The sequence below is a fragment of the Typopeltis vanoorti genome, chromosome 7 (assembly GCF_054136105.1).
Source record: "Typopeltis vanoorti isolate ZY-2024b chromosome 7, IOZ_Tvanoo_1.0, whole genome shotgun sequence".
Lineage (NCBI taxonomy): Eukaryota > Metazoa > Arthropoda > Arachnida > Uropygi > Thelyphonidae > Typopeltis > Typopeltis vanoorti.
In genome coordinates, this window is record NC_143555.1 from 65,310,849 (window position 1) to 65,334,165 (window position 23,317).

The 23,317-nt window shown below is 36.6% G+C and overlaps 1 protein-coding gene across 3 annotated transcripts in view; it reads right to left on the reverse strand.

Moving 5' to 3' along the window:
• The window catches only part of LOC150104737 (uncharacterized), a 216,193-nt gene that overhangs the window by 103,412 nt on the left and 89,464 nt on the right, over window positions 1-23,317 (reverse strand). For all 3 annotated transcript variants that reach the window (XM_090395318.1, XM_090395316.1, XM_090395317.1), the window contains one exon: window positions 3,224-3,300. In XM_090395318.1, coding sequence (XP_090251444.1) covers window positions 3,224-3,300 — 77 coding nt within the window. The remainder of the gene's footprint in view (window positions 1-3,223; window positions 3,301-23,317) is intronic.

Consider the following 23,317-nt stretch of genomic DNA (forward strand, 5'->3'; position numbering starts at 1 on the left):
TGGGCACCATATAAATATGGCTATAATTCCTGGAAGAATTTTCATCTAACTGTTCCACTGAATGAAGCATAAACATTTAAATAAATTATGCAAATAGTATAATACCATTTTGCATAAAGACCCTGAGTTTAATATATCTGATTCTGATATTATGTTAATGTCAATTTTCTTCATAAAAGATCCATACAGATGCTAAATAGCAAAAATAGATGCAATTATGCCTTACTTGATTTTACATTAAACTATCTGCCTGTACCTCCTACTCAATTCTGACTGCTAACTTGGCATTTTACAGCTTTTATTATGAAATCTGTCATATCTAGAATCACAAAGTTGAAATCTTGATCAATGGTATTCTTATAGTTTTGGTATGGTATGGTTTCTTAACTATTTTTCTTAAAGTAAGTATCTGCAGTTGACAAGTGTAGGAGGTCTAACTAGCTTGTTCTTACCCATGTTTCTCTTCAACACTTTTTGTCAGTGTTTTCTCAAAATGACTCATGTAAATGATATGAAAAATTGTCAGTTTCAACAGAAAGATATATATACAGGGTGTTCGGGATAAATTTGACATATTTATAATTAATTATATTTTTCCGTAAGTTACATGTATTAACACACACTTCTCTTCATTTAAAAGTTTGGACCCTTCTTCATTCATATACAAGATGTCAGAAAGGATGGATAGCTGGAACCCACCTGAATCATGGAAGAGAATAACTTGTATCATGATGATTCGTGCCCGCCATCAAAATAAGGATATTACGACTGCTGCCCAATGCTCCCTGAATACAGTAAAAACAATCAGGCATGAACTAGAGACTTGCAATGGTGACTACGATGATGTAGCAAGAAGAAAGATCCCTAGCAGACGATCTGATTGCGTTCGTACAGCAGAATTCCTCGCAAATCTGCAGGAACAGGTGTTGAAGAACCCTGGCATTGGAATTCGGGCTTTGTTCGTGGAGTTGCTAACTGTAGTCAAGCCCTGGATAACAAGGGTAGCCAATGGTAGGCCGTATGTATGGCAGCAGGATTCGGCCCCTTGCCACACCTCTGGGAAAAGTCAAAAATGGTTGTCTGAAAATTTCTACGACTTCACCAGTCCAAATGTTTGGCCTCCAAACTCCCCAGACCTTAACCCCATGGATTATTTTGTATGGGGCGCAGTTGAAAAAGACACCAATCGCACTTCCAGTAATACAAAAGCCCAGTTAATGGATAAAATTAAAACAGTTTTTGCGGCCCTTCCCAGGGAGACTGTAGCATCAGCTTGTTCGAGGTTCCGAAGCAGAATTGAAGCTGTGATCGATGCTAATGGTGGTTATTTTGAGTAAATCTTGTTGATAGTATTGTAATTAACTCTGCCTGTAATGTTTTTTTGTCAATTCATTAAATTTAATAGATACAAAGAAGATTTTCTTTTTCCTTACGAAACTGTCAAATTTATCCCGAACACCCTGTATATATATGTGCATTTTTAAAAATCATTCACTGTATTCTTATAGAGAGAGAGTTAATAGCTTTAATGAAACATGTGCACTAGATATATTTAAATAACTTTTGCAGCTTATACATGTAAAAAAATTATAGAGAATTCATTCAAAAACTCCAGTATATTTCATTCAACATTATGTGGACTTCATCAGATAGACTGTTAACTACATTTAAAAGATGAATCAAAATAATGAGTCATAAATCATGCATATACTAGCTTGTGTCTCAGTCACAGCTGAAGTATATAATATTAAGAGTGAAATGAGTCAATAAGCTGGTGACAGGTGTGGAATGTTCCCTACAATGTTCTCTGCAACCCACACACCCTCAGTCTATCCTATGAGGATAGGCTGAGGGTGTGTGGGTTGCAGAGTTTAGCTGACATATAGAAGAGAGGGGGATATGATAGAAACTTATTACTTACTAAAGGGAAAAAGACTGACACAGAAGAAATTTTCAATACATGAGAAGTGGGGGGAAAACAAGGGTAATACCTGGAAGTTGTCCAAGAGGTGGTTAATAAGGTGTGCAAGACTAGGTTCTTTATTTGGAGAGTGGTGAATGAGCAGAATGGAATGCCAGAAGCAGTGAGAGCAATCCAACAGTAAATAGGTTTAAGGAGATATATGATAGGTATTGTGTTAATGAATAGAGTGCGTCTCCTGTGATGAGTCTTGACTCCACCAATATAAATAATAATAATTACAATATTAGAGTTCAAAGGAACAATTGTAATAAGTTGCATCGATAAAAAAATTATTTAAAATAATTATTAATTTAAAAAAACTTATGAATAATTAGTGATCACTTCCCAAAACTGGGATACTAGCACACAGTCTCAGAAACTGTCTTCCTTCATACCATCAACAAAAGATACATTACCAGGTGTCTATCAAGCACCCTGCTCATATCATTTTTCCTATTTTGGAAAGTCTAGCCATTCTGCCTTGATTAGAACTGAAGAACATCAAGATTAATATTACATTTTTGAAATCTGACCAGTCTGGCCTTGCTTCTCATGCTATTGACCCTACACACACAGTTTTTTGGAACCATACAAAACTTCTTCACTCCAGCAAGTTTAAATTCAATTGTTATTTCCTTGAAACATGTGAAACTTTAAGAAATCATCTGAACCTGAACTATCAGACTGTATGACACTATCCAAGTTTTGGGAAGTGATCACCATTAACTGTTCATAAGTTTTTTTAAAATGAATAATTATTTTAAATATTTTTTTTATCTATGCAACTTACTACAATCATTCCTTTGACCTCGAATAAGTGTAATATCATATACTTCAGCTGCAACTGAGACACAAGAGCACCTCGTGCATCTATATGCATAATTTATGACTCATCATTTTGAGTGTAGTTAATGGTCTATCTCCTTGATGATGTCCACATAATGTTGGATGAAATATATTGGAGATTTTGAATAAATTCTACATAATTTTTGTTACATGTGCAAGGCATGAAAGTTATTTAAATTAAAAGAGAGAGAGGTTAATCCATAGAATCCCATAATTTGCAGCTATTAGGTATAACATTTTTGAATGCATAACTTATTCAGCTTTGTGTATTGTTTTTTCTATAAGTATATGTCAGTCCTTTTCTGATGATGGTAGCAGAATAAAGTGTAAAGTAAATAAGCACTACTTTATAATTAATCACAGAAAATACATCATCTGTATAATATAATGTAAGTGATCTCTGTATAAACAAACCTTTCTCTATGTTCCTCAACCAATGTCTGATGTCTCAAATTGTTTGCTTTTTGAGTTTCTTCCAGTTCAGTTTTTGTCTAATAAAAAAATTAAGATTATCTTATCCATGATTATAATCAATTAAAATAAAGCTAACACCACATATTACAAAAAATTTTTTTTTTTGGAAATATTATAAAGCAAAGTTATTAAAATCATACAAAGTGTAACATTATGATTAAACAATGGATGCAATAATGAATTTTACCCAACTGCACATGAAACATTTTTATGCCACTTAAGGTCTCCAAAAAGTAGTCACATATTAGCCAATGAAATTCATCCAACACCTCCAGACATTCATGCCTACAGCAGAATATAAACTCACAACTTAATGATCAAAAATTGGAAGCAGGGGCATAGAAACACTTTGGCATGGCAGCTGACTGAAAATTTTGCCACTCATTCTCTTCTGACATCAGTCAGAAGAGAATGAGTGGCAAAATCTAAAGGAAATATCGACTGATTCAGCCAAAGAGACAAGTGGTGAAATTATCTGCAAAGATAAAAATAACAAAACTTCATAGTGAGATCAAAGAATTAAGGAGGCAATCCAAAGAAAGAAGAAATCATACTTAAAGTTACTGACAAATAATTCAGTAAGCAAGTGACCTGAGAGAAAACAGAGAAAAATGTAAGAAAGCTAAGCAATGTGTAAAAGCATGCAAAAAAAGTCATAAGAAGACAAAAACATTGCCATCATATGTGATGCCTGAAATGTAAAATGGCAATTGAAGTAGATGATATTCAACCAGAAATGCTCATAAATAGAGATATAAAAGTATATAAAATATAAAAATCCTGGATGAATGGAACCAACACATTCTCAATGTAGCATTCAGTATTCAAGGTCACGGTTACACCTCTCTCTCTTCAATGAAGTATGCCATGGCTGGAAACAGAACACCATGCGGTGACCTTCTGGCTGCAAAAAGGTTTCTCTTGGACAAATTCAGGTCTTAAGAAACCTGTAGGTAAGTTCATCTGTTTACATGATCTTAGATGGAAATGAACTTCGTCCGAGAACCAGACATTATGGAAGAAAGAAAGATGGATCTTATTATTATTATTATTATTATTAAACAAGACCTCATGGAGTCAAAGACTCATCTAGGAGGTCCTTTTATCTCACACACATCTCATCATACCGGGTCTTAAACACATTCAAACTCCTTGCAGACACCACACTCTCAGGCAAGGCATTCCAATCATTCAGAACTCTGCACGGAAAAAACCTGCCTCTCACTCCCCTACTCACACCCTCTTTATACAGTTTCCAGGTATGACCTCTGGTTCTCCCCTGATCTCCCACTATTCTCTGTAGAACTTCTCCACCATTGATCCTATAACAACCCCTTACCAACTTGTAGGTCTCGATCATATCTCCCCTCTTCCTTCTCTCCACTAGACTCTGCAAATTACATCTTTTCAATCTTTCTTCATACTCGACATTCCAGAGGTCAGAAACTACCTTAGTCAGTCGCCTTTGGACCCTTTCCAACATCTCTTCATCCTGCTGAAAACCAGGTGACCAAATCTGGGCACAATAGTCCATGTGTGGCCTAATCAAAGCCTTATGCAATGGAACAAGAACCTCCCTACTTCTACACATCAGTGTCCTCCACATCATTCCCAGAAGTCTTTGTGTTGTCTTCACAATTTTGGCGATGTGTCCCCTAAATTTTAGATCCTTATCCACTATCACCCCCAGATCTCTTATTTCCTCCACTTCCAACAATATATTCTCACCAAGCATAAATTCTGCATCCCATCTTTGTTTTCCAAATTTTAAAACCTTACATTTTGCAACATTGAACTCGCATCCCCATCTGCTTGCCCAATCACTCAATCTATTCAAGTCCTCTTGCAAGGCCACAACATCTTCACTACTCTTTATGGTTCATCCCAACTTTGCATCATCTGCAAACAACTGAATATCTCCATTCAAATCTCCGCCAATATCATTAATATACAAGTTAAATAGTAATGGCCCTAAAACAGATCCCTGAGGCACTCCACTAGTGACCTTCCTTTTCCTGGATATTGCACCCCCATACACAACTTGTTGATACCTATCAGATAGCCAGTCTCCAATCCAATGCACTAATCTAATATCCAACCCCATCTGCTCTAGTTTGACTGTCAACTTATCATGAGGTACTCTATCAAAAGCTTTTGCAAAATCCAAGTATATTACTGTGTATCCTTCTCCTCTGTCCAAGGAAGAGGTCACTTTATTGTAAGAAGTAAGTAGATTACTAAAACACGACCTCCCTTTAGCAAATCCATGCTGTCCATCAAAGATTATACCATTGTTGTCAACCCAACTCTGGATCCTAGTTCTCACAAGCTTCTCCAACAACTTAACCACAACACCTGACACACAGATAGGCCTATAGTTTGATGCTTGAGTTCGATCACCTCCTTTATGAAGTGGCACAATCTTGCCCTCCTTCCACTCTTTAGGGACTTGACCAAGTGCAAGACTCGTATTAAAAAAATACGTCAAGGCAGGTGTCAACTCTCTGGCACATTCCTTCAGAATACGCGGTGATATATTATCAAGTCCCACAGCCTTATTTACATCTAGTTTACTCAACTCCCCAAACACCTCTTGCTCACTTACAGTCAGTCTCTCCTCCCCATCATCAACTGCTCTTAATCTCTCCATGAAGTCCCATTAACAAGATTGAAAGATCTTTATGAACTGCTCATTAAGTATCTCCACCACACATTCTGCAACAGCTGTCTTTATACCATTTCCTCCAATCAATGTCATCCTTCCATAATCATTCTTTCTTTTGCTGGCTACATATCGAAAGAACTCCCTAGGATTCTTTTTAGCTTCATTAGCTAACTGCTGTTCATACCTCTCTTTAGCTACTCTCACCAACCAAGTCACTCTCCTTGTCTGGTCTTTGTAGGACTCATGAAATTGGTTACTTCCACTTCTCTTATGCTGCTTCCACAATGCCCTTTTTCTCTGTATTGCATGCTTAATCTCTTTATTCATCCATCTCACACCTAACTTATTTAACCTTCTCACCCCGTGGTATACATTTAGACATTGCATCCACTAAATATTTTTTGAAAATCCCCCAAGCTGCATTGATCTCTTTTCCAGCTAACTCCTCATTCCATGCTACACCTGCAAGCTGTCTCCTGAGCTCTTCATAATCACCCCCCCCCTTGTAGTTCCACATATACCCTTTTTTCACAGGGGTCCTTGCACTGCTGGCAACCACCCAAGTAATCACCTCATGGTCACTTTCACCAATTGGTGGATGATTTGATACCTCATTGATAATTACATCCTCCGATGAGATGACCAAATCCAAGACCCTTAATCCTCTTGTGCCCTCTGTTACATACTGTCTGAGGTAGTTATCCCTCAAAAACTCAAGAAACTCATTTTCTTTACTTCCAGTTGCTATCTCTTCATTCCAGTCTATATTGCCATAATTAAAATCACCCATAATGATCACCCTTTTCTTATTTGCTTGGCTTATTTGACTATACATTTCACTATCACCACCATCCACATTACCAGGTCTATAACAACATCCCACCAAGTATTTGATTCTATTCACCTCTATCTCACACCATACTGCCTCAAAACCACTGGCCCCATTTCCCTCTTGCATCTCTACCTTGTATGGACATAACTCTTTCTCTATCATCAATAGCACTCCCCCTCCCTTTTTACCCCTTCTATCCTCATGAAACACATCATACCTTTCCATCTCTATTCCTGTCAGGATGTCATCCTCATCTAACCATGTCTCACTTATTGCGACAATCTCTGGGTGCACAGACGCAATTAGTGCAACCATTTCATCCGCCTTGTTTCTTATACTTCTAGCATTGGTATACAAACACAACAACTTATTTCTGGATCTACAGCTCGTTCCACTGATACCACTCACTCGATGTGATCTCTCCATGCTGGACTGGGGCCATTTCCCTTTCTGCTTCTTCATTTTAGAACCCTTTGCAATTCCATCTGTTTCCTTTTGATCCCTGATCATCCCATTACCTTCCTGCCTACACATTCTCTCACCTCCTCTTGGAGCATCCACCTTCATGATAATACATATAATTTAATATAGTTTTTATCCTGCTGCAGGCCGCACAAAATCATGTTATGGGGCCACATGTGGCCCACTGTTGGCCATGAAGATGGAGCATCCATCTTCATAGACATTGGCCAGCATGTGTGCACAGCATTGCCACCATGCAGCGTAATCCATTGCTATTAAACCCAAATCCACCAGAAAAGGTACTTAGCACCTTAAGGATTCTCTGTATCGATTGCCTCAGTATTCCAAGTTTTACCACTGTTCGGAACTGACAGAGTTTCGAAAACCGTAGCACTTGCTCCAGCATACACCCATAATTCTCATTTGTGTTAATAGTTTGTGGTCTCCCTGAATGCCCTTTGCATTGCAGCAGAACACTTCTGGTACATTGGAACCTCTAAGTTAAGGCAATGATGACATTACTGCTTGGGGCACATTTATGGAAATGACGAGCAAACTGCTTACAAACATGTTGTAGGCTTGAACCATTTGCTCTACTAACTCCATATAAACGAAAATAATATTCAATAATAAGCATCTTTTCTTCCGACATCAACACCATTGCTACAGCTAAATGTAATGGTGTAAACTCTACACATGCTCTTCTATTAATGTGCATACAGTTGAATGGCACATCTCATAGCATGTGTACTGAAGGGGGTGATGAAGTTCATACTTTTTTTCTTTTTTGCACCATACCATATTTTCAAGCAGGATAGAGATAAGATTAGTGGGAGGGTTATTGTTGATGATAGCTGATGAAATGTAACCCAAGAGAGTGGGAGTTTAATTGCAACCAGTGAAAATAGTGATTCTGAGGCCATCTGGTCTGAGAAAGAGGCCAGAAAACAAAATATGCAGTTGGTTGCTGCTATAGATCAGGAGATGTGGAGGATGATGTAGACGACATGCATTAGCAAATAAGTGCAACAAATGGAGGGAAGGTAATTATTATAGGGACTTCAACTATGGGAACACAGACTGGAAGGAGAAAAGGACACATGGGAGGAAGGAAATGGAATTTATGCAGTTACTAAGGTATAATTACTAGAGGCGGAATGTTACAGGGGTTTGAGAATGCTAGATCTTGTAACTGCATCAGAGAAATTGTCTAGAACCAAGATGACCACATCAACACCAATTGGTGAGAGTGATCATATGGTCTTGACCTAGGAGGTGGCTAATCCTATGAACGTTTCAGTTAATAGGCGATATATGTGGAATTACAGGACTGGTAACCATCGCATGAGAAACTGCAAGGTGTATGGCATTTTCTCATGCGATGTATAGGAGATGGTAAAGAAGTATTTGAGGAAAGTAATAGCAGACTGTATAGACTGCACACCTAGTCAGGAAGATAAATCAAGTGGGAGTTAAGTGGCTGAATACCATCATTAAGCAGGGGCTACAAAAAAAAAAAAAAGTTTGTGGAGGGAATGCAAAGAGAAGGGTGACCAGCAGGCACATTAGCAATACAAAGCACAGGCCAGAAGGGTGACCAATATGGGGAAGGAAAAAAAAAAGTATGAGAAGAAATTAGCAGTACAGGCCAAAGGCAAACTCAGAGTTCTTTCAGTTGCAAGTAGCAGGAAGAATGTTTAAGGCAGAATAATTTTAATGAATGCAGATGGTTGGGAGGTAACTGAATCAGACAAAATAGTTGAATTACTAAGTGAACCATTTGCAAGAGTATATCATCCTGGTGGTGATATTGTAGTAACAAGACAGGCAAGGACTTACATGGAAATAGAGGTAAATGATCTGAAGGTGCATAGGATATTACAGAATCTTGATGTGAATACAGCTATGGGATTAGATTGTATACCAGCTCAAGTTTTACAAGAAGTTACTAAGGATGTGGTAGTGCCTTTGACCCTATTAAGTCTCAACTCTATGTTGGTCCCAAGGGGTTGGAAGAGGGGGAAATAGTTCCATTTCATAAAGGAGGATCCAAGACTGAGGTAGCAAATTACCAATCAATGAACATCTCAAGAGTCCTGGTCAAGGTACAGGAGAAGATGAATATGGGGAGCAACATGGGTTTGTGAAGGGTGGGTCATGCTCATCTTTTATAATATAGCAACAGCTGAGTAAGTAGTTTATAGTGATATTAGTGGACTGTGCTAAAGCATTTGAAAGGATACTACATGCAATTGTACTCAATAAATTGCAGCACATGGAGATGGATATAAGATGGTGAAGTGGATAAGACAGTGGTTGATGGACGGATGCCAGACAGTACTTTATTCAGGAGTAGAGTCCAGTAGAAGGCCTGTGACTAGTGGCATGCCACAGTGCTCTGTTCTTGGACCCACTACTATTTAATGAGCACATTAACGATACAAGAAATCATCTGAAAGGAACTATTCAGTTGTTTACTGATAATATAAAATTAGGTAAAGCAATCAATAATGATGATGTTAAAATTGCGCAGGTGATTTAAAGAGATTGGTAGTATGGGCAAAGGAAAATGGATACCAGTGGCAAAGTGTAAGGTTATGCATCTTGGGGTGAAAAGATTACCAGCTGTGTACCATACTGATGGAATTGTACTCCAAGAAATTGATGAAGCCAGGGATTTAGAAGTGTTGGTAGATAAGGGGTTCATGTTTAGAGAGCACATTGCAAAAGTCTAAAACAGCTCATCAGATTACTTGGTTACTGAAGAACACCCTGACAAGCAGAGGTAAGCAGGTTATTATACCTCTTTATAGGACCTCTCCACCACCACCTCCTCCTCATCTCCAAGAAACCTAGGTAACCAGATCTATGCACAACAGTCAAGAACGGATCCAGAGGCAAGTGGTCAAGATTATGGCAGGTCTATAGAATGCACCTTATGAGAACAGGTTGAAGATTTGTGGGTTACAGAAATTGGTTGACAGGCAGAAAAGGAGAGATATGATTGAGACATACAAATTACTAAAGGGTTTCTACAAGATTAATATAAAGGAAATTTTTCTGAACAGGTTTGGTGGGGGGAGAAGTAGAACCAACCTTGGAAATTGAGCAAGAGTTAATTAGCAGGAATGTCAGGACTAGATTTTTTGCTTTGAGAGTGGTGAATGAGTAGAATACATTGCCAAAGTTTGTGGTAGGTGTCTTGTCTGTGAATCAGTTCAAAGTATGACAGATATTGTGCAAATATTGAATAGTGCTTGGCATAATGTTCAGGGCCTCCCTCAATGAATTTAAGGACTCCATGGAGTTGCTCATGTAGTAGTAGTAAAAATAATAATAATACCTTAGATCACTACTTCTTGAATATTAACATCAAGTTCCTTACTAAACACCTTCATTTTTAATATGCTTCTGCCATTCACCTTCTCTTAATTTCCTTAATTTTCTCAGAGTTCTCATATGTGTAGTCCCTATTCTTCAATTAATACCATTTTGTGTCTAATCCAACTCTTGGATCCATAAATCAAATTTAGTTTGAACACCATCTTGTATACAGCTAATTTAATGTTTTGATTGGATTCACTTATTCCAAATAAATGTATTTAACTTACTTAAAACCATACAGCTTTGATTATTTTGTTGCCTATTCCATATTTAATTTGTCATCTTCACTTAAACTTGAACCTATATTGTACTAAAATATTGCATCTAACATTTCAGTCTTCTAAAGCAAGCACTTTCAATTACATCAATACACCTAGATCTTGGTCACCCTTTGGGTCTTTATCCTGTCATCGTGGCACTAAACACTTGTTTTGCAAGCCTTTCCTCTCGAGTTATTTATTACATGATATCCCCAAGGAATCTTTGAATCAGAGGTGGCTCATGCATAGGCACTGCGGAACTGCAGCACCCCCAATTTTTCTCGATATATAAATATATTTATTAATTTATTTATATTTGCTTGTGATATTTAATTTTATCATCAACAATCCTATACAATTCTCTTATTTTGTATAAAAAATAATAGAAATAGATCTTGTAGCACTTGGGAGGGCGAGTTCACCACAGTGTCATATTGCTATGCATGCAAGCATATGCACGTCATATGCAAGTGATATGCGAGCTATTAGCATAATGCAGCACTGTCCATTACACAGTTCCACTGTTGTTTATATGCAGTTTGCGCCACTAGTAGAGTGTTTGTAGTGCTTATCATGTTTACTCCATCTCTTTAAATATTTGGACATTACAATTAAAGACATAATATTTGCTATAGTTTTTATTTTAGAACATTACTGGGGTTATTGACAATTATGACCTCAGAAATGCAACCTCAAGAAATAAATTCTGTGACAGTAGTGACTGTAAGTGAACTACAAATTCTTCAATAGTCACACAAACATCAAGGAAAAAGTTATTGACCTTTTCACTCGAAACAAAACAAGAAGAATATATTTTATTTTTAAGTAATTTTGAATTATACCAAACTGTAATTTTATCGATAATAAACAATATTATTTCATATTTATTTTTTCTTTAATTTTTACCATAATTCTGATATTTTATCCAAACACGTATACACTGTACTTACAGTGTGTATGTATATTTCGAAAGTTGCAGCACCCCCACGATTTCACGCCACAAGCTGTCACTGCTTTGAACTCACTGTGGGAGGGCACACACACACACACCACTTCACAACAACTCACTACCTCCTCTATTTAAACCTCCTACTACACACAGCTACCATTAAATAAAAAAAAATGCCATTTACTGCCACCACCAATAGTATCTTATATTTGTAAATTGTGTGTCCTGTTAGCTGATTTGCCTGTATGCAGGCAAAAATCTGAGTTTCCAGGAGGGAAAAACCCTGCTACCTCCATATGAGATTGGCTAACTCACCTTCAAATGAAAAAGCCCATATAAAGATTCCTCTCATAATGGCAAAAATCAAACTCATGTCTTTTCCAATTGAAGGGTGCAATGTCCTATTGTTCTTCCAATTGTGCTACTGTCGTGACGTTCTATTTTCATGTAATGTTCTAAATCTGCCATCTTGGTTCAAATCACTCTTATCAATATAACACTTAATCGCAAATTGATCACCGATCCAAAAGTAGAGAAATTTATAATTATACTGCGCCACCCTATTTTTAGATTAGTCTATATAAAATAGTAGGATCAATTCTTAATTAAGTTAGCAGTCTTCTCATTAGGCCGAATCATTTATTATTATTCTACTTGGGGCACCCGCAAGATTCGAATTTTTTTATGAATGGTGCAATAAAAGGGAGTTCAGGCAAACACAATATTTAGATTAACAAAATAAAACATTTAATATACGATATAATATAGCAAATACATGAATTCTACTTTTAAATGAAACAATACAAATAACTTAATACATCTTGCTAAGTCACTCATTCCAATTCAATGTTCTAAACTTTAACATACAATTCACTGCTTCAAAATTATAAATTTCTTAATTCAAGTTAATAAAACAAAACTTCTCATTTGATCAGTCTGCACACATCTATCAGTTGTACTTAATATTTAAATTCACAGCAGGCACTAATCAAGGTAGACATTATTCCAAGCAATCTTATTTCGGACCTTGAACTTCGAAGATACGCTATAGTTAATGTTAGAATAAACAAACATGTATGACTACTCTTACCAGATACAATCTTCAATACATCAATTTATTGCGAGTACACTTATGAATTAACTTAATTCAGCTAGCGGAACACATTAAATAAAATTCTCCAACGCTTTAACTGAACTACTGTTAATCGTGCTTCACTACTCTAAAAAAACAGCAATAAGGTACTGATATCCTTCCTTGTTTACTTTTCTACAACAAGTTAAGTTCATTATATTCTTTTCAGGGCAACACAGAATTAAGACGTAATCCAAGAAGCCGGCAAAGGTTGGTCGATTGGTAGAGCCTCTGCTACTAATGGCTCAGTTAAGTAAGTTTGAGCGAGGTTAGTAGTTGGAAGGGGCCAATCGTTCGATGCTGTTGGCACACTCTCCCTCGATGAGTCTTTGGACTCCCTGGAGGTGTCAAATAATAATAATAATAATCAGGATTTCCCATTGAATGTCCAGTTCTTTATTTATCCGATTACGACATCAATTTTCCTCTATAACCACAGCTGATTTCACTTGCAGCTAAGTATATGATTCACTATGTTTTGGCTCACTTCTAAACACTATTCTCATGAATTTCTGCCCTAGAGAACTTATAATTTTCTTCCGCTTCCTTTGCTTGTATCCTACCTTCCTTCCCGCTCCGCAAAAACTTCCTCTCTTCTCTCTAATTAAAAATCTTATCTCTCTATGTAATATCTTTCCTCTCCTTTTTGGTTCCAAGGTCACGCACTCTTCGACTCGTGCTTGTTAATTTCATGCGTCTCCATGACAACGCATGAACGTAAATATTTCGCTAATGTAATACAACGCTCTACTCTTACATAAGTGATTACATAACATTAAATTTTCACAAATAAGAATAAACAGAATATTTGAGCTACTTATTCAGCTTTTTCATTACATATAGAATTAATTATAATAATACTTTTCGTTACATCATATATATATTTAAGTTATCATAAATTTCTACACATATTATTTAATAAATTAATAGCAGGTTAAGTTTAGAATAAATATTTAAATAGTAATCCTTAATTAAGGAACAATAAATAATCTTTATACAAATTATGATTAATACATAATAAGCAATGTTAAATGTGAATGAAAAAAAATAAATTACACAACATAGTTTCATTCACAATTTAACATTACCACATAATATCATGAATCAGCTCAGCTCGCATTTCTGCCATTTATGATCTGTACACTGCCCTAATTTTTCTTAGAATCTCACATCTGTAATCTCTCGCGATTGCCTGCTTTATTTCTATCCCAACTTTTACATCCTTAAACATTCTTGTGTACTGCTAGCTTATTATTTTGGCTAATTTATCTTTGTTTAATAAAAATATACAACTATTTCCACATATATAATCTTTGTTATTTTGTTATGAATTTCCAAATTTAATTTAACAACAAAACATGTAAAAAATCTTAAAAGATTAGATTCACATTTAATTTGCCATTTTTACTAAAATGTGTGCCTAAATAGTTGAAAATACTTTGCTTGTTCTATCAGTTTCTCTATTTATATCATGTTTTAAATGTTGCTGCCTATTTTCATAGTCTGTCTTTTTACTATTGATTTTTCATAAAACCTTGCTACAGTAGTTATTTAGTTAAAAGACTCCTGAAGACTTGTACTGGATTTATTTAAGAATATAACATTTGTATACAGCTAGGAGCTTAGTTAAATATATTTCCAATGCTGATATCAAGTTTAATGTTACTTTCTTTCATGATGTGATATTCATGAATAATAATGGAGATTGTCTTTATCTTACATCAAATCATTTAACTGACCTCACTGTAATCCTAATTGCTGATTATATAGAGTAAACTTATGTTTATTCTATATAATGTTCTATTTATGCTACAGAATTGTAGGGTTTTTGAATACGGTCAATGAGTTTAAGGAGTGGTATGATAGACTTTGTGTTTCCTAGGAAGGACCTCCCGTTATGAGTCTTTTGACTCCTTGGAGACCTAAATAATAATAATAATAATAGCTTTTCTTTTGACACCTTATCACATACCTTTTTTGCAGATCTACAAAACTTCAATCTTTGTTATTCCTAAAATTTCTCAACTACTGGTCTTAAAGTGAAAATTTGATTTTCACAACTCCTAACTGGCCTGAACAAAATTGTTATTATTATTATTATTTATATGGGTACTCCATGGAGTCAAAAGACTCATCGTGGAAGACCCTCACTATCCATTAACACAATACCTATCATACATCTTTCATATGCCAGCCTGGTTGGCCGAGTGGTTAGTGTATCCACTCTCTGCCCAAAAGGCTGCGGGCTCAAATCCATCCGTGGGCATGGATATCTGTGATTGTCTGTGGAAATACCACTATTGGTGGTGGTCGGCAGTAGATGATGTTGGTATAGTTGTGGTCAGTTGGAGGATTGAGTGGTGGAGACAGAGGTGTAGAGCAGGTGCCCTCCCTCGATGAGTCCTTGGACTCCCTGAAGGTGTCAAATAATAATAATATTGATATTAAAGATGTATGATAGGTATCTTCTGGGGCCTCACAACCACCTCTGACAATCTGCTCATTCACCACTCTCCAACTAAAGAACCTAGTCCACAGACAGCCTTAACAACTACACTCTTAGACATCTTCCAAGTATGATCCTTTATTTTCCCCTTATTTCCCATGTATTGAAAAATTTCTTTCGTGTGAATCTTATAGAATCTCTTTAGTAACTTAAAAGTTTCTATCATATCTCCGCTCTTTCTCCTGTCAGCTAAACTCTGCAACCCACACCTTCAATCTGTCTCCATAGGGTATATTCCATAGACCCATCATGAACTTGATTACTCGTTTCATAATCTTCTCCTTTGGTCACCTGCCAGCACTGTAGAAATGCAGGTGACCAAATCTATGCACAGAGCAGTCAACATGTGGTGGAATCACAGTCTTATAAGGAGGGATAATAACCTCATTATATTTACTGGTTAAAGTGTTCTTCAACATCCAAGTAATCTGATGAGTCGATTTTCCAACTCTTGCAATATGTCCTCTGAATTTAAAATCTCTATCCACCATCACACCCAGATTCCTAGCCTCATCAATTTCCTGTAATCTAATACCATCAATATGATGCGAAATATGTAATCTTTTTACCCCAAAGTGTTTTCATACCTTACATTTTGCAACATTAAATTGACAACCATTGTCCTCCCACTACCAATTTATTTAAATCATCCTGAAAAATATTTATATCACCTTTATTAACTATTGCTCTCCCCAGTTTTGCATCATCAGCAAACAATTCAACACCCTCCCCACACACACACCACCACTCAAATCTTCAGCTATATCAATATACAAATTAAAGAGTAGTTGTCCTAGTACAGAGCACCTTCATTTGCCTTGATTCCATTCCTCGGATGTATCAGTCAGCTTCCTACCTGTGCCAACCTCATATCCATTCCCATTTGCTCAATAACTTATATAATAATTTTCCATGTGATATTCTGTCAAATGCCTTTGCAAAGTCCAGCAGCATAATAGTGTAGCCATTTCCTTTATCCAATCCCGCTGTTACCGTATTATAAAATGTAAATAAATACGGAGGCAGCACCTCCCTTTAACACGTTCACTGCCACGCTACTTCAGCATAGTCTGTTCCTGTATGCCGAGCAATTTCACTTCTTCAAGTTCAGTATGGTAATCTCGTTGCCAGCGGTAAGCGTCATACGGTATACTCATAGTTGGCTTGTGCAGAGCATATACCATCTATGAGAATACACAGTTTTGATGCTAGCTCCACAGCCAAGCATTTTCACTTCTTCAAGGTCAGTACAGTAATCTCATTGCCGGCGGTAAGTGTCATACGAGTATACTCATAGCTGGCTTGTGTGGCTGGTTTACCAACTACGAGTATACTCGTAGTTGGCAGCGAACGTGTTAACAAATCCATGCTGCCCCCCCTACAGAGTATCATATTCCTATTGACCCATTCCTGAATTTTACTTTTAACTGTTTCCAATACTTTAACCACCACTCCAAAGATACTAATTAGTCTGTAATTTGCTACTTCTGTCTTGGAGCCACCTTTATGTAACAGAACTATCTTACCCTCTTTCCACTCCTTGGAACCTTGCCAGAGCTGGCACTTAAATTAAACAACTTTGTCAGAGGTACTGCCAGTTCACTTTCACATTCTTGTTGCACATGAGCTGACATACACACCATCCAGGTATACTGCTGTATCCAAATTGATATTTTTCAATATATTGAGTACCTATAGTTCATCTACCTCAATTCTCACATTAATCTCCATCACATCAGTAACTACAAATCCACCACCTGGATGATATACCCTTACAAAGTGATCACTTAGTTACTCAACTATTTCTTTTGCTTCTGTCACTTTCCTGCTATCAGTACTGAGTACAGTTATCTTTCCATAATCATTCTTTCTCTTAAGATGAGCATGTAAATTTTTTGACCAAAAATCAAATGCAACAAAAGATAACTGATAATGGAGTTATCATGATAATAAAGATAGTTAAACTAACTACTTTCGCCACATATGCAAGCGGTTTTTTCTGGGTTAGAAAGAACAAATAAATATAATAATGGATAAACATAATTTATCCATTATAACCGAACATGTAGGAACTGTTACACAAAAGTAAAAAAAAAAAAAAAAAGGAAACATGCAGAGCGTGGAAGCTGGCATGGGTCAGTTGTTGTTCAGTATGTATGTATGCACGATAATGGCAGATAAGTTAAAATCTGACATATTAAAAGATCTAACAAGTGACTTCCGAATATCACATAAAATCGTTCCATGGTTTCTGCTGAGTGTGCCTTGTGAGTGGATAACCATCATAGACTCTTTAATGTTGCAGGCACTGAAGTTATCTTCTATCTAAGGTATGGAGCTCTTGTTCCCATTCAATACTCTAGTGAGTGTAGAAGAAATGGAAAGATAAGCCTTGAACTGTTTTTTCTCTTGTTATTAACATCACCAATGCTCTAATTTCCAAATGTCTAGATGTTTATCCTATGTAAGCAAGGCCACAAGAACATGAAATATTGTAAACTCCAGGATCTTTGTTGAAAGGGTTGCGGTCCTTGGGTGAATGTAATAGTGCTTGTATAGTCACAATGGGCAGGAAAGCCAATCTTATGTCATGAGATTTCAGGAGATTGGCAATTTTGAGACAAAATCTACAAATATAATGGATGGAAAGTGAGGCTATGTGGAGAATGTCCGGAATTTGTTGCAGAGGAGTATAGAATAGTATACATATAACTCATTACCTACATTTCTCTTCACTGCACTGTATATTACAAAAATTAGGTAATATACATATACTGAAAAAAAGGGTGATTTATATTAAAGAAGATGAAGAAACACTAAAAAAGAATTATGCTCCCTTCTTCAACTACTGGAGAGCAATGGATATTCTAAGAAAATAGTACAAGAATACTACTCTCTACTCCTGCTCCACAACAAATTCCTGACATTTGCTACATAACCTTGGTATCCATCCCTTATATTGTTAGACTTTCTCTCAAAATCACCAATCTCCTTAAATCTCATAAGTCTCTCAAACCCATTGTGACTATATGAGCACTATTACATTCACCTAAGGACCACAACCCTTCAACAAACATCCTGGAGTTTATAATATTCCATGTTTTCGTGCTGTTGCTTACATAGGGCAAACATCTAGACATTTGGAAATTAGACAAAAAGAGCATACTGGTGATGTTAATAACAAGATTGAAGACAGCTCAGTCCTAGCTTTCCACTTCTCCCACACTCAGCACAATAATGAATGAGACAAGAGCTCCATGTCTTACATAGAAAACAACTTCATTGTCCACAATATCAAAGAGTCTACAATGGTTATCCACTCACAAGGCACACTCAACAGAAACCAGAGAATGATTTTATGTGATATTTGAAAGTTACTTGCCAGATCTTTCCTCATGTCAAGTTTTCTGCCAACTATCATGCATACCTACTGAACAATGACTGACCCATGCCAGTCATTGTTAAGTAGGTTTTTTTTTTTTTTTTACTTTTGCGTAACAGTTCCTACATGTTTGGTTTTAGTTATGTAATAATGGTTCATGTTTACCCCTTATTGTATTTTTTTTTTTTTTTTTTTGCTCTTCCTAATCCAAAAGAAGCCACTAGCATATGTGGCGAAACAAGTCAGTTTATCCATCTATATTATCACAACCTATTAAACCCAGTGTCAGTTACCTTTTGTCACATTCTTTCTCTTACTTGCTATGTAGCAAAAAAAAACTCTTTTGGATTTACTTTGGCCTGCTTAGCTAATTTTCTCTCAATCTAATTTAGCCTTCCTTACTATACTTGTTACTCTTCTTGCTTGTGTTTTATATTGCTCATGAGCATGCTGATCAGTTTTTTGTTTATATTACTTCCATAATGCTTTCTTTCTTTCTTTTTCTTTTTTTTTTTTTGCAACTCCTGCTTTATATTACTACTCATTCACTTAATCTCTAGTTGGTTTATCTTCCTGACCCTAGGTATTTACAAATCCATGTAACCATCATAAAGAATGCTATGTCCATCAACCCCAATCCTGTATTCTATTCCTAACCAATCTCTCCAACATTCCGACTTCAACAACAGTTATATAGACTGGTCTATAATTGGAATCTTCTGCCCTAGAACCATGCTTGTAGAGTGGTACTATTTTGCCTTCTTTCTACTCCTTAGGAACCCTACCCACTCCAAGACTTTCATTAAATAACCAGGTCAAGGGCATAGCCAACTGTGGTGCACATTCCTTAAAAATACATGGTGATATGTCATCCATTCCCACAATCTTATTAACATCTAACCCAACCAACACCTGATACACCTCTGATTCTTTCACTTCTCTTCTAATACTTACCTCCCTTCTATACATTGCACTACATCATTTATGCCAGTATGATATATGCTGATAAAGTGCTCATTCAATAATTCCACTATATCCTATACAACTAAACCTGGGGCTGACCAGCCAATATCCTTTCATACTGCACCTTTTTGTCCTTTACTATACATGTCACCTTTCTAGCTTGCACTTTATATTCTTCATGGATCTGATCACCACCAACTGTCTTATACCTCTTCCACAGCATTTTCTTTTCTAGCACATCTTGCTTGATTTCAACGTTCATCCATTTCACTCCTATTCTATTTACTCTTGATTACTAAATAGCTTAAGGAATTCACATCGTATACTGGTATATAAATTAAAATAAACTTTAATATATACTTCCTATATTTCAGCAACATCACATTGCCATTTTCATGGGAACATAAGATTAAGACATGTGCACGCAGGCACTAAGAACAGCAAATGAGGTAGAAGCGAGGAAACTGCTGTTTTTCCTAAAGTCCTGATGTGCCCCCTAGCGGGCTACATTGGTTATTCTTGGCTGTTGGGCTGAAGTTCTCAAGATGTACGTCTCCGAAATTTGGGGCAGTCTCATGCATCCAAATTTGTTGAGGTGTTTGGAATGTTTCTCAGGGCTGAAACTGATTCCATGAATAGTCTTTCAAATTTATACTTGCTGTGGTGTATTACTTCCACCGTATTCTGTGGCGTGTAACCAGAGCATGGTCTGCAAGCCCAGAGTGGCTGTAATGGTGAAACCAGATGTAGTCCTTGTGTTCCGAGATTCTGATATTCGCTGTCCTGCCTGTTTGGCCAAAGTAGGACAGCTTACAGCTGCAAGGGACCTGGTATACACCAGGTAAGTCTAGGGGAAGTGGTTGGGCTTTAGTGGAGCAGATAAGGGATGCCAATTTTCTATATGGTCTGTAACAAGAGGTCAGGTCATGTTTATTCAGGATTTTGGTAATTTTTTCTGAGGTGCCCCGGATGTAGGTAATGGTGATGGATTTAGAGTAATCTTTGTCTTAATAACTCCGTATTGTTGTGAAGGGTGGGGTGGGGGGGGAATTGTTGGTGAATGTACTTGCCTGTATGGGTGGGTTTTCTATAAACTAAGAAAACCAAGGTACCATCAGGCTGGCGGGTGACTGTCTAGGAAAAGTGTGTCTAGGAAAGGGAGGCTGTTGTTTTCCTCTTTTTCCAGGGTGAACTTGATTCTGAGGTGTTGGTTGTTTAAGTGTGTTAAGAAGGAGAGGAGTGTATCAGAGCCATGTGGCCAAATAGCGAACTATTTACTCTATTTACCCATAGCATGCAGTTATACATTGTTTTTGTCATATACTGCCTTGTGAGTTTCTATACACTGTCAACATCTTTTCTGCTCAGCTCATCTACCCAACGTACTGATGCTGCTAACTGACTACAGAGCTTCTGATAATCACCCACTTTATACTTCCATATATATCCATTTTTGGCAGTAACCTTTTCTTGTTTAATCACCTCCCAAACAAGCACCTCATAATCCCTCCACCAACCGGTGGCAGTCTCAACACCTCATTAGCAACATCTTGTGAAGTTATCAACAAATCCAAAACATTAAAGCCTCTAGTTGCTTCAGTCACATGCTGCTTAAGATATTTCTCTCTCTCAGAAATTCAACAAACTCACACTCCTTGTTCCCACACACTATCTCCTCCTTCCATTCTATATTCCTGTAATTAAAGTCTCCCATCAGGTTCAGCTTCTTTTTACATGCCCAACTAATTTGCCTAAACATTTCACAATCAGTATTCTCTGCATTACCTGGCCTATAACAGCATTCTATCAGATTTGTGCATGCACTATCAACTTCCACACATTGTGGGCACAAATCCTCTGCAATCATTAACATTACTCCCCTTTCTCTTTTCACATTTCTATCCTTCTGGAAAATTATATATCCTTCTATTTCTATTCCTGGCATCACATCCTCCTCTACCAGAACCTGTTGCAAATGACATCAGATTGAAAACAATCCTTCTTCTTATCCTCCTAAAAAAAGAACGTCAATTCCTCAGAAAAAAGGCTCTTTCAAATTTAAAGAACAACAAAGATATTATAATATTTAAGGTTGATAACAGCAATTCAACTGTTATCATGAATACAACTGATTATATATCCAAGATTTTCTTTTTTTTTTTACTGTCATACGTTATTATTATTTGTGACTCCTTGGAGGTGTCACAAATAATAATAATAATAACATACTTCCACCTACACTCCATTAGATTATGATCGTACTTGGACAAACCAACAACCTTTTACACAACATGACCTTAGCCTACAGATCTTAAAAAAGATTGAAATTCATACACCCCCTTAACTTCACAATTATGTGGAACATCTAAAGTACACAAGATTAATATTCCTCTTTTGCCTATTGTTGTAGATTGTACTGACTGAGCTAGTTAGTTTGTAAGTAAAAGCTGTACTTTTTTTTGTTTGTTTGTTTAAATACAACATTTCAGCATGGCACCAACACATTGATGAACAATAGCTGCAAAGACCACGTTGTTGGGCATTTTGAATTTGTAGGATTTTATTCATTGCAGTGTGTGAAATGTATTCATCGTGAAAATTAAGGGCATGTGGAAGGAAACTGAAACTGGAGAGAGAGAGAGAGAGAGAGTGTATTAAGTATTTCAGAAGTGGGTGTCTATTAGGTGACGAGAATGCAGCAAATATTAGTAGAGTGGACGATACCAACGATATGATGGAAAATGATGTTATTAATGTCAAACATGCGGCTGTGGAAACAGAGGAGAATGAAATGGACATTAACAAAGAAATTATGCACGTGAATTTATTCTTCATTGGACAAAGTGCAAAATTGAAAAACTGCAGAAGCAGCAAGAGATTAGCAGGGCTGAAAAGAGAAAGAAGAAGGTGATCCGAAGGTATAATAAAGATCAACCGAACAAACAAGAAAAACAAATCAAGGAGAAAATTATGTACAGAGATTCAATGATCAGGGGAGTACTTAATGAAAGTGTGACAAAATTGGGATGTAAAAATTAATGATATTAGCCACGTCATCCAGATGCAAAAAAGTAAGTCAAAGGAAATAATTGTCTTGATTGGTACAAATGATCTGAGAGGCGAAAAGTATTCTGTGAAGGAGGATATAAAGGAATTGTTAGAAGAGACAAAACTGAAGAGCAAGATGGTGAAAATGGTAAGTCTCCTACCACACTATGATAGAGGCAAACTGAGGAGGAGAGTGTTGATAGCCAAAGAGTCTATACGTAGATTATGCAGAAGAAATGATGTAAGATTTGTTGATCTGTGGTTTGTGTTTGACAGAAAGAAGGATTTGTACAATAGTTTTGGTGTTAGGTGTCTAGAGAGAGCTTTGTTCACCGAGCATGATAAAGCAAAAAATTAAGCCTTCACATCGTAAGCAATTAGAGTGGAAGCAAGTGAGTTTGTGTGAAGGCGCCCATACTAAGTGAGTAATCTAGTTTCTCAAGTAAAAATA